Source organism: Polyodon spathula, chromosome 9 (genome assembly GCF_017654505.1).
Source record: "Polyodon spathula isolate WHYD16114869_AA chromosome 9, ASM1765450v1, whole genome shotgun sequence".
NCBI lineage: Eukaryota > Metazoa > Chordata > Actinopteri > Acipenseriformes > Polyodontidae > Polyodon > Polyodon spathula.
Window position 1 is genome coordinate 3,332,831 of NC_054542.1, and position 13,400 is coordinate 3,346,230.

Sequence of the window (13,400 nt, forward strand, 5' to 3'; positions counted from 1 at the left end):
TACCTAATCGTTACCATCTCGGTTAACTCACCTGTAATTGGAGCTGCTTTTTGTTTGTTTGTTTGTTTTGGGTTTTTTTGTATCTCCAAGCATGGCAAAACATAATTATTTATTAAATGTTTCTATTAAGATTCCCTCATAGCACAACAGGGACTCCTTAATGTGCTGTGCTCAAGCTGTGCCCACCTGTTACCACCACTACTAATTAAATTGCATTGATTTTTTTTAACTATGCAAGTTGATCCTTGCTTTGTTTTTTGGTTACTCAGCATCAGAATCGCTACACTGGAACAAGAACTTCATAAAAATGTGTCCAGTAAAATATGTACAATTCTTAACTGCAATTAATTTAAAAAGAAAGGCTATAACTATAATCATTAATAGAAAAGTATTTTGTATTAAAATATTTTTCAACCGGGGGATTGGATGCTATGATTTTATATGCCATAAACTTATCCCCATAATCTGACACTCTCAATAATTTACGATAATTATGTTTCATGACAATTGGTGCAGTTCTCCAAATACAGTATATGCAAACTTGTAAGTGTGACATACATGTAAGTGTGACAAACATGTAAGTGTGACATACAGATGTACAGATGTAAACACCCAAAACACCCAAAACACCCAAAACACCCCTGTATTTCTCCAGAATCTGGAATTGTCGATAAATGATGCTAAATAATGTTTATATCAAGGTTTATGACAATTGGATAAGCGGATCTCCAGACATATATAACAATGTGTGAAGCCTCCAATATATTATGCCTTCGCAGGGTATTTCATCTGAGCCTGTAGTGGCAGAGCTTTTAAAGTACAGCAAAGCTGGTGGGAACCTGTAATCTACCAGTGCGAGCTGCAAGAGGAGATACTTGAGTTCACAGAGGACACTTGGATTGATTTGAATCATAGCTGATTTGAGGAGTATTCACTCCTCAAAAAAAAAATACAATGCTTTTTGACGAATTCCAAAAATGACAAGTTTTGGTTATTATTAGACGGCTAACACAATCTGGAGCTTAAGGCCGGCACTAAACCCGAACAACACTGCACCATTGTACACAGATAAATTGTATTACAGCACAAGCACTATAGCACTCACTCTGGACTCTGTCTTTGTGTGTGTTCTACTGTGATTATTATGTAATTATTATTTACTGTGATTACTATATGATTATTATTTACGAACTATGTCTTATTATTTTGGGACTGCAACCTGCTTTTTTGGAGCAGTGCAATACACATTGTTGTGTATTGCCTGGGATTATTATTTGTGGTCACCAGACCAGGATTATAAAAATAAAACCTGTTTGGATTGTGAACATTGTTTTCTGTTTCATAATCACATCACCACTACACTGTGCACTGCAAACCACTTTGCCACACGTGGTGTCAGAACACAGAGTGGATCGCGCTACACTATCGGCGCTGCTGGAGATGCAGCAGACGGGAGGTCAAGGAGAGAAGGAGAGAGGAGAGGTACACGGCTCTGATTGAGAGGGTCGGTATTGCGATGCTACCCAACGCATCCCCCAGGTGTGATAACAGCCACAAAGGCGAGGGCACAGAAAATGGCAGTGGAGGATGACCCGGAAGCATACCTGGACTTATTTGAGCGGTTTGATACCACCCGTCATGGCCAAAGGAGTTCTGGGTTAGCCAGCTGGGACCCTGCTTGATCAGAGAGGCCCAAGCAGCCTACCAGGCCATGACAGACTCCAACGGCAACCAATAGGACCTGGTAAAGCATGCCATTCTTCGTCGGGAGACACACAGGGCACAGTTCAGGGAGTACCAGAGATCCCCGGATACACGCCCCAGAGTTGTCTCGCAGCTGCTGTGTGACCACATGGTGCACTGGCTAAACCCCGCCCAGAATACGGGCATACAGATGGGCGAGGCTATCATCACAGAGCAGTTTTGCCATGTGGTCAGACAGGCAGACCATACAGAGTTCATATTTTGAATAAGGGCCCTACAAGCAATACAGGTTAAAAAGACAGCCATTTCCCCTTTGGAAACTGAACTATAATATATTGCATATACTTTTCAAACCCACACCTCCCCATACAGTACACTGTACAATACTCAACACATGATGATGTGCATCAAAAAAACTTCTTACATATTTCCAGTTTCTTGGTGTTTGAACGGAAAGAAGGCACACGCACAGTGATAAATTGCATCAGCTCCTTAAGCAAGGTATATCTTAAGATTGCTAATAAACCAAATGCAGGTTAATTGCTTGGAGAGCTGCCGTATCCTTGCATTGCAATTAGTCTGAGAATCACTAATGAGAACTACAGAAGATGTATTCACTTCGGAGCTTATTATTTTTATTAATAATGATATCATCAAAGCTGCCCTGCTGAAACTCCACACGGGTTAAGAAAACAAGGGACAGCAATTGCTTAGAGCATTTAACTGGAAGAAAAGGAGTCAGCACAGATACACTGTGTTCTCCACCAAGCCCTTAGAAATGTATTTTGCAATAGCACTCTATCATGCAGCATGTGTGCTGCTACAGTTGTGAATATGACTACAGAAAAAACCACTTGGCTGAGATCACTGATAAACTGCTTGGAAAAACTGGGTATTTTTGTTTCTCGTGGGAGAGTTCTTTTTCCAGATATTTGCTTATACATTTTTTAAATAATTACAGTTACATCTTTCAAGGCCAGCAATGTATTCTACAGCAGCCCTCCTTGCTTTTATTTACCATAAAAACTGGTATTTGTTGTTCTGCTCACATACGTTATTATCCAGATTCACTGGGTCCAATGAGCTGTTTCTAGTGGGAACACATCCATCACTCAGGTTTACTGTGAACTTGATTCAGTTTATCTCAACATCATGGCATAGAACTGAATTATCCATTAAAGAATCAGACCATGTTAGTCCGTACTTATCAAGCGGGACTTATCAAGCACCAACCCTTTAAAAGAAATGCTAAAAGAAACACAAATTACATTCCGGCTAATCACAGAGTGCTGTGTTTTTGGTGTTATTTTTCCTGGAATATACTGACACTCTACTGTTTTGAGAGCTGTAGTTACTAGACTTCTGTAGCTTATTTTTTGCTATTTTTTAGTGTTATGTAATTTTTCAACTTTTTTTTTTTTTTCAAGGCTTTCGCTGTTTATATACTGTATGAATGTGTTGTTTTTGGTTACTTTCCAAAATGCTTGGCCGTTTCTTCTGTCACATGTATAGTAACTTGACAGTACTAGCACACTTAAATTGCACCTTCTTTCCTTTGCTGTCTTCTACAGTGAAATCCCTGTGGTCATGGGCACATTTTTCTGGGGTTTTTGTGTGTAGGCATTTCTTTACATTTCGCCACAATTTGCAATTCTGTTTTAAATCCTCCATATCTTAACTGTATTACAGCTTTAAATCCCTAGAACATGCCTCCACTCCTAATTGTAACCTTGTTTTAAATAACACAAAGCAGAGTCTGCAATAGAAATGTAGGAATGTGCTGCCACTCAGTAGTTGGGGGTGGGAAATTATTCAGAACGAATCAATGATAGAGAAGTCAGGAAAGAGGGGCATTGCCCAGCTGCACTTGGAAATGTGTATGCCTGGAGTGTAAGTTTATTGTTTTATCTATTGAGTACATTTCAAATCCAGTGAATATAAGGAGGGGGGTTGTCTCGAACAGAGTAGTAGTAGCAGCCATGGCCAAATTCTATTCCAGTCCACATTTTTGTTCCTTTCACTGAACAGCTACAGTGATGAGCATTGAGTAATTACCTTACCACAGACTATGCACTTCAGAGCACTTTAGAGAGTACCCGCAGCCTGTGATGTTTTACATTGTCTTTTAGACTTTGTGAAATGGAATGTTTAATTGAAATTGTATTTATACTGTATTGTTCAGGGCTAACGGGACCCAGCTAGTATTGTATCTGGGCTGCTCATACAACCAAACTGATGCAAATGACATACTCTACTTGTTATAATGAATCAAATATATATACCTTTTTTGTGGAACTTGTGCACCACCTTGTGTACATTAGAGACCAAAACCTGGGCAATGTATCTTACTTGTATGCACACCACTGAATGTGAATGAAAAAACGAAAGATAGCAACTTTGACTCAACATTTTGAAAACAAATAATAAGGACAACCCTGATTTGTGGGTGTATTTTTTATTTCTGTTTTGAGGATGCATCAGGTTACAGAGGCTGTGTGTCCAAATGTGTAATGCTGTGGGCTGTGTGATCTGGGTTTATTTAGGATTTGATTTAATTAGTCCTTTTTTATGAAGTGTTATGCTGTGTTGATGTTTTCCCAGTTGATTGTAATTGACCTTGCGGTGGCTCACCAATACATTAAATGATGTTGTAACATTTACAGATATAACAATTTTTTATAATGTACCTCCTTGCCTTACAGGGTACCGACAGTTTAGGCCGGATGTATCTTTTTTTTGTCCAGAGATGCCAATTAAATTTTGTTTTATTCCCGTCAATAAATTCATTTGACATCACTTTCAGTAACAAAGGAGATTACCTTATTGTTAGACAAGCTTAGCCCATAAAAAATAAAAAAAAATCCTGTATCCTACTCTTAATTCATGGCTGGGATCAGCAATTGTGAATGATGGCTTATTTACATTCAAGTCAGGAGTAACTACTTGCATTAACACTATATGATATATAGGATGCTACTGTGTGGCTTTATTTCTCAGTTTGAAAGTTTTGGTTTTTTGGACTAAATTCCAGTTACTATGTTACAGAGAAATGAATAGGTGAAGCAAATCTTTTATTTAAGGTTTGTACCAGAGTAGTTGTATTTTTGTTGAACACCGTGTAAATTCAGTAAATAAAAAAGCAGTTTACCAGTTCTTCTACTATACAGTATATTTCATCCAACATGAGTATTAGGTTTTCTGTAAATACATGAATGTAGACATGAAACCACTGACACACATACAGTAGGTATATAGACTTCAAGGAAACACTTTAATTATTGCAGTGTGTCTTACAAAAGAATCTCTTATTTCTTTATTTCTTAAACTATAAATGATGGGGTTTGCCATTGGGGTTATAAAGCAGTTGCATACAGCGAGTAAGGTACGTGTATCAGAGGATATATTTTCCATCTTTACAACGATGTAAACAAATCCAATGGAAAGAAAATATGTAAGAACAAGAATCAGATGTGAAGAACAAGTTGAAAAGGCCTTACGGCGACCTTCACCAGATGGTATTCTGAAAATGCTTACGATTATTCTAATGTAAGACGAAACAATTATCAACCATGGAATATAAACTATAATCATTGCAACTGCAAAGGCCAGATCGATTAGAAATGTTGTGTCTGTACAGGCCAGTTTAAGAACAGGTGGGTAATCACAAAACCAATAGATTAGTTTGTTTGGTCCACAATATGGCAACTGAGCAGCTAAAATCACTGATGTGAATGGCCCTAACAACCCTAAAATCCAGGCTATGGCTACAAGTATGACACACATTCTGTCTGTAATAATAGTACTATAATGCAGAGGCTTACATATAGCAATATACCGGTCATAGGCCATTACAGTCAGAAGAAAGCATTCAGTGCATTCAAAAGATAGAAAGCAATACATTTGTAAAAAGCAACCCTCAAATGAAATCACATTGTCTTTCATCAAACACACTGCTAACATTTTGGGGATAACAGCTGTTGTAATCAATATGTCAACAAAAGACAAATTCCAAAGAAAATAATACATTGGGGTGTGAAGTCTGTGGTCTACCAGTACCAAAACAATAATCACAAGGTTCCCTATCAAAGTTATAAGGTAGCCCAACAGAAGGGAGACGGAAAGTTCTGTATAGAACTCTTCAAGACTCCGTTCTCCACCAGCAATGACAAACTCTCTGACTGTAAAATTGCTCCTGTTAGAATCCGGCAACTGGAACATATCTGGAAGACAAAGTACAAAAACGTCATTGTATGTTTTGCTTCTTAAACATTATTACTTACCAAATTATCTTCTAATGTTACTGCGAAAAGAGCATAAATCTGGCATAAAACCATCACTGATATTACAATGAATTTAAGTAACATGCCAACTGCTTACAATAGTGTTTAAAAAAAAAAAGTGGATTCTAAGTTTCAAAGTGGATTAACAAATGCAATTCATAAATAATAAAAAAAAAAGACTTGTCTATTATCTATATATACTTTTTTTTTTATTAATTCATTTTCATTTATACTATTATGTGCTATATATTGAAGGTAATGACATATACATATTACATACAGTATTATCGTTTTTCTAATTAGCAATAATGATAAAGCTAAGCTTTAGATCTACCTGTAACTTACTTAGCAGGTTTTCTGGTGTTCCTGTACTGGTTGATCAAAATGGAACGAATGCTTGGCTATATTTCTGTGAGTTATAATATAGCCTCTGAGTTAAGATGTTGATTGGAATTTAAATTGAGCAGCACAGAAAAACAACACTTACATTTATTAGAGTCAAGGGTGCTCATTATCAAGGGGGCAAATTAAATCTCAATGTGTCTCCTTAGCTAAGATGTAAGAAGTACAATTAAAAGAACAACATGACAGTGCGGCCCAAGGCTGTGTCTTGTGATGGTGGATCATTAATGTGGAATCAAAATACAATAATACAAGTGTGTTAAGACCCAGGTGGTTCTTTTTTTAAGGACTGGTTTAAAGTATAATGTACAGTAACTTGAATGTACTCTAAATAACTTTTGAAGAAAAACAATAATGAAACATACAAACAAATGATAAAACCACACCACAATACACAAATCCAAATAGACTACCCAAGTGTAAATGACACAAAACTTTTAATACAATAAGTACACCGACTCCTGACTCCAATTCACAAAAACAAAAACTAAACGACTATAATCATTATATAAAAAATGTATTATGTATTAAAATATTTTTTAACCCGGGGATTGGATGCTATGATTTTAAACTTATCCCCATGTAGCAGGGGGAGATCTGTGCTGACTCTACTGTCGTGTTCACAGGGCTGCAGGAAGAGGGCGGCAGTCGTCCAACAACCGCCTGTGAGTCATGGCAGTGACACGGGGAGGTGGGAAAGTGGGTGTGTGGACTTTCCCCCTCTCTGAATGGCTGAGAGGCGAGTCTTGGGAGATTGTTAACCCTATAAAATAATGCTCCGCTGTTTCCTCAGGTCTGCCCACTTAGACGCGCGGGTAGCGGCGACTGGGATATAGCTGTCAAGTGCAGCACCTTTTTTCTTTGTAGTTTTGTTACTGTTTTATTTTACCTGCTTCTTTGTGCCTTCTGTTTTGAATTATTGTTTCAAAGCACCTGCAAAGGCACCAGTATTGTGTACCATCGCTTGGTATTCCCGTGGCTCTGTTTACCATCGTTGGTAAGCGGACCACGGACCCACAGCGCCATCTGCGGGCGGAAAGAAAAAGAGCACCCCGAAATAAAACTGGGCACCTGTGCGGTGTTGCCAAATCCACCTGTCTGTCTCCTGTGTCAGTGAATTACCCACCACCCTTCCACAACCCATAATCTAATATTCTCAATAATTGAATATAATTATATTTCCTGACAATTACATAAGCAGTTTTCCAGATACAGTCTATATGGAAATGTAAATGTGACATGCAGAAGAACGGATAGACATACATCTGTGTATTTCTTCAAAATCTGAAACTGTGAGTAAATGATGCTAAATAATGTTTATATCAAGTCTTATGAGAATTGGATAAGCGGATCTCCATATATATGTAGCGATAGATGTGAAGCCTCCAATATGTTATGCCTCTGCAGGGTATTTCATCTGAGTCTATAATGGCAGAGCTTTTGAACTACAGCAAAGCTGATGCTAACCTGCAATATACCAATGTGAGCTACAGGAAGAGATACTTGAGTTCACAGGGGACAATTGTCTGGCACAGGCTTAGCAAACAAAAATGTGAATTTATTTTGTTGCATTGTTCCAGCGATGAAAAAGGAGAAACAACGGGGAAGTTGATGCCTTTGGAACATACTGTAGAAGTTGAAATTATACAAGATTTCAATACCACATAGGTTCCCTCGTGAGGTACACATGGATTTGAGAGAAATAGTGGAGATGATTTCTTCTTAAAAAGGATTTAGAATAAAATAGAACACAGTTGAATAAATATGATAATAACTCACTCATAATGCTTTACATTTTCAGAATGCCCTAGCCCTTATCTAAAACAGAAAACCTTTTGGTCAATCGCAAATCTTTTGTACAGGGATCCCTTTATATATGTATCTGACACTGAATTCCACATATCGGATAAGTAAAGAAGAGTATATACAGCTATAGTCAAAGGTTTTGCATGACTTTTTCTCCTGTTGAGTTTTCTGAACTCTGCTGCTCAGTTCCTCCTAATGCATCTTTGCCTCCCGACTCCACTTCCTCAACCCTTGCTTCAGGTTGACCTTGTCTTCTTCCTCCTTGGTCAGCTGTTCTTTTGCTTCTTCAAGAGCACTGGACTTCTTTTGCAGTTCCTCTTTGACACCCATTTTCTACCTCAAGCAGCTTGCAGAGTTCCTTCACTTGGTTCACTGTTTCAGAACTCTGTCTCATCCATTTCTCCAGGTCCTGTTGAAGCTGCTGCGCTGCATTTGTACTTCTTGGAGGTCAGGCTTGGTATTGCTTAAACTGTCCTTCAAGTTGCCTTCTCTTCTGCTCCGAGTTCAGCAGCTTCTTCCTGATCTCCTTTAGGTTGCTCTCCAGTTGACAGCAATGCTTATTTTTATTCTGAAACGTGGTGCTGAATTGATCCAACTGATCCTTGATTTCAGTTCGCTCCTGCCGCTTATCTTGCACTGCGTGCTGAACTCGCTACAGATGGTTCTGCAAATCTTCTCGCTGGACAGCTTTGGCAGCTTCCTGTTTCTCTATTGCTCTGAGTTCTTCTTTACTCTTCAGAACATCCATTTTCAAATTCTCAAAGCCCTCTTGTTGGAGTTTAAGCTGGTGCTTCAGACTCTCAGTCTCCCTTTCCAGAGTCCAGAACTTCTCTTCAGTTTCGTTGACTCTGTTCCCCATTTCAAAAGACTACCTCTAAGCTTGCTGACGTTGTACCACAAGGGTTTTCTTTTTCTGTGCTTTTCTTTCTTCACCTGCTGCAGCTCTGCTGTACACCGCTCATGTTCCTCACTTTTCTTTTGAAGCTGTATTTCCAGCATCCTTTGTCTTGTATATGTATTTACATATACATGTAGGTCAGCAGTTACAGTACCTCATCTATTTTTTCTCTCGTTTAGCATCTTGTCTCTCTCAGACTTGCTTCTGGTCTGTTTAGCAATAACACTAGTAAGCTTGCTTAACTGGATATCTTTCTCACCAACTTGTTTCTCCAATTCTGTCAACTTGCCTTGCAGTGTAGTTCTGTGTGAATTTGGTTGTGGCCTTTGTTTTCCACTCTGCCAATTTCTTCTCCCACTGCTTGGCCTGGTCAAGGGCAGTTGCCTTCTCCTGGGTGAGAACCTCTGTGCTTTTCTTTACCCCCTGCAGTTGGTTCCTGAGCTTCTGGTTGTCCTCCCATTGAGCTTGTAACCACTCCTTCCCCTCATCCTGGGTTTGTATGTGTTGCTGCAGTCTGTGACAAAGTGCCCACCCATGTGTATATTATCTGTTATGTGTTACGTGTGGTGTGTTAAAAATTTGGTGTATAGACATTGGTACACGGGATATAAACGGGTCTGTGTAACACGAGTGTTTAAAATGTATATGTGTATTTAGGCACGAGGATTGCACAGCACTTCACAAGTAAAATAATAATATGATGCACGTTTGCACTTTATTAATTCACGTGCTGGGATTCAAGTGAATAATTAATTAGTAATTGAATCCCAGCACAACAGTATATATAGATGCACGTTTTCACATACTCGCGGTTGTGTGTTCGGGAGTGGAGAACGGGGGGGGGGGGGGGGGGGGGGGGGGGGGGAGCATAAGCAATAAGCGTAATTCTAAGTCTCAATTGTTTTGGTGTAACGTTCATCCACTCTGTGTTTTGTCAGTGTATTCGTTTTGTTTGTCTATTTATTTTGGCCTCATGTGCCGTGTCCTGTTTTTGTATTGTTACAAACCTTTTATTTTCTGACTGTTCATTATTAAACTGCGCATCAGCGCCTTCACCATTTCAAAGCCTGTGTTCAAAGTCAGTTCCTGTTTCTGGTCTGTCATCACCCACTCCGGCCGTCTTTGTGACAAGGTCACACTGTCTTTTCCTCAGCAGTGCCTCCTGTGGCAGCTGCCGATCCCTCGTAGTGTGCACTTCTCCACAGAAAACTTCTGGTTTTTGTAGTAGTGCTCCTCCTTTACTTCCCTCAGCAGCGCCTCCCGTGGCTGCTGGTGGTCACACATGTCTAGCACTTTATCTGGCCGCTCTATTTCCCATTCATGCAGCAGGCATTTTGCCTTCTCATGTCCGTACTATTGGCACCAGAAGCACACTGATGCACCTTACTGGGCCAAGCTGGGCTGCTCTGCCTCCCATTGCTCCCTTAGTGTCCACCTGACTACCTCCATCATGGTTTTGAGAGCCTCCTCCAGCGTAGGACTCTGGTTCCGCACGGCCCTCAGCTGTGATTCTGGAGTCTTACAGACACGATTCTTCCTATGGTCGGTCCTTAGGTGCTTTTTTCCCTCTGTCTTCAGCCGCAGGAGGGTCCCAAGATCAGAAATCCAATTTGCTGCATTTTTATTTTTTAAAATGTGTTTTTTTTTTTTTTTTTAAACATATATTTTTTAACAATGTCTGATTTTTTTTTTGTTTTGTTTTATTAGAGTGGAAAATCAGTACTTATTAAATTCTCACCTACTAAAAATAGATTTTTTTTGAACAATTTCAAAGATAGATGCAAAGTCAGCTAAAAAGGTGTAAAAAAATCACTCAGGTGAAACAATGTCTTGTGATTTTTCCACAAAACGTTCAGAAAGTATTGTAAGATCCCTCAGGTCATAGAACAACACGTTTTGATACATGTATCTTTTTGAAAACACAAAGTGGAATGCATAATAAAAAAAAAAATACTACATTTGGTGGAAGGGAATTGGAAGGCTGTCTAACTCACAGAGAAGCCAGCAATGTATATGTACTCCATATAAGGATTACAGGCTGTGTGTAAGTCAGTATCTTAAGATAAGCATATCCAAACAGCAGCATAACATCAAGCAGAGCCTATAGAAGTGAGAACTGAAGATTACTTCAGGGCATTGCTGTGAAACACACACTGTGTTACTTTGGCAGTAGGAATTGCCCAGAACTGGTAAATACTGCTTTTGTTCTGTATTAGACTATCAACTTAAGGTGGAATTTCGTGATCCGAACAAACTCGGACATGTTCAGCTTGTTTGATGTGTTTTATCCATTTCACAATATTGTTTTTTCTGTTCTAGCACCATGGCTGAGAACGATTTGGATCAAATGTATTATAAAAATCTCCCTGTGCAGACCATCGTAAACTGAGGCTACGTTTAGGCATGTTTCACTGCGTGGAACTGCTCCTCGAGCAGACCGGGCTGTTCGACCGAACAAGCGGAACACGGCAGGAAGGTGGAACGGAATCAGATTGTCCACTTCTGTTCATTCTGGTGAAATTATGCCTTTATAAACTAATATGATTATAAGTTGTTGCAATTTTATATATTGGTCATAAAATGATAATTAATACATTGTTTGTAAAATAACGGCAGAACCTTACGCTGGTCTAGTCCTGTTTGGTATAATGTTATAACTGTAATATGATAAACTGTGGCAGAATATAATTTGATGATTTTTGAATGACTGTTTACCATATGTGTTACATGTCAATTTTAAATAAGAACACACTGTGACAGGAAATGGCTCAGCGGTGACGTCAGGACAGAATGCAGGAAGAACAATAAATAATATAATAAAATAATAATAATAATAATAATAATAATAATAATAATGGGTAACCCATAAGGTTTGACGGGGGGTTAGCCCCATTTTATTAAAAACTTGAGGTTCTAAAAAAAAAAAAAAAAAAAGGTTCTAAAGTGCTACAGTGTACAAAAGGGGAGCACTGTAGTTACCATATTAATAAAAATCCAGCAGACCTTCTCTGTAACTGGGACAACTTGAAGTCTTCATTAGAAGTATCTCGCCAATGTGTGAGGCAGTTAAAAAGGAAAATGGAATGTTAGGCTATACTTGACAAAGCGTGGAATATAAATCCAGAGAGGTTATGCTAAGATTATACGATGCCCTAGTTAGACCCCACCTAGAATACAGTTTTGGTCACCTACAAAAAATACATCACTGCACTCGAGAAGGTACAGAGAAGGGCAGCTAGGCTGATCCCTGGACTTGAAATGAGCTATGAGGACAGGCTACAATAATTAAATCTCTTCAGCCGAGTTTAGAGTAGAGAGACGGATGGGGCATAAATGTAAGTTCAGAACAGAAGGTGGGAAGCACTTTCTTTTACACAGAGTAATAAATGAATGGAATAGCCAACCAGGTCAAGTAGTAGGAGCATTTAAAAAAAGACCAGATTCTGTGCTTTTAAATTAGTTCCCCCAGTAGGGGAGAAAGATGTGCTTACAAGGGATGAGCCTTGATGGGCTGAATGGCCTTTTCTCATTCCCAAACTTTTCTTCTGTTCTAATGATCTTACTTACCATGCTTTACAATGCTTTCACTATACTTATTACACTTAGCTATGCTAGTACTATAAGAAACTTTAACATGGGTAAAACCAGCTGCAAGTCATTTTAATATTTCAATATATACAGTCTGCCTACTGTTTATTACGTGAATTGGATTTTAACTACAGTATTAATAATTCAGTACTGTTATTATTCTTCTTCTATAGGTATGAACAGCCTTGTTGGAGAAATTGAACCCTCTTAGCTCAGCAAACTTACGTGATATTCTGCTGCCTCTGAATTTGATTTGCCATAGTGAACACAGAAATTGGTAGATTGTCTATGACCCCAGAGGTAATGAAGGTGGTTGTTTATTGCATATCGTAATTCAACATGAAGGCAGCATGCATACAATTTTAATTGCACGGCACCTGCAAGAAATTGATGCAAGTAGTAGTGCTGTTTCTCCCTTGTCGACATCTGAAAAAAACAGAATCCAGGTACTACCACCAGGGTGAGAAATGGATAGAGACTGTAAAACGCTGTCTGTCAGGTCAGGATATATGTCATTGTGATCTACGTTTTCATGTCACCTATAGCACTTTTTTGATGAATACAGTTTTAAAGTACTCATACTGATATTTAAATAGGACTTCCAATCCAAGCACAAGACTTCCAAGCAGTCTGTGAGGGACATATATGAAACGAAGAGCTTTCTTCCAGGGTACCAGATGTAATTTAAAAAATGGAAATAAGTGTTTGATATAGCATGTGCT

The 13,400-nt window shown here is 38.8% G+C and overlaps 1 protein-coding gene across 1 annotated transcript; it reads right to left on the bottom strand.

The window, feature by feature from the left end:
- Nucleotides 1–4,962: 4,962 nt before the first annotated feature.
- On the bottom strand, nt 4,963–8,522 carry LOC121321201 (olfactory receptor 6N1-like). Its single transcript, XM_041260101.1, has 2 exons — nt 8,408–8,522; nt 4,963–5,924 (listed from the first exon to the last, which is right to left on the bottom strand). The coding sequence occupies exons 1-2, from the start codon at nt 8,520–8,522 to the stop codon at nt 4,963–4,965; spliced, it is 1,077 nt and encodes a 358-aa protein (XP_041116035.1).
- Nucleotides 8,523–13,400: the final 4,878 nt, after the last annotated feature.

What these genes read in the sequence shown, in the direction of transcription:
- LOC121321201 (XM_041260101.1), bottom strand. Translation starts at nt 8,522, where the DNA reads ATGGGTGTCAAAGAGGAACTGCAAAAGAAGTCCAGTGCTCTTGAAGAA. An exon ending in GCAAGGGTTGAGGAAGTGGA is followed by an intron (nt 5,925 to 8,407) that starts GTCGGGAGGCAA and finishes TTTGTCTTCCAG; the next exon opens with ATATGTTCCAGTTGCCGGAT.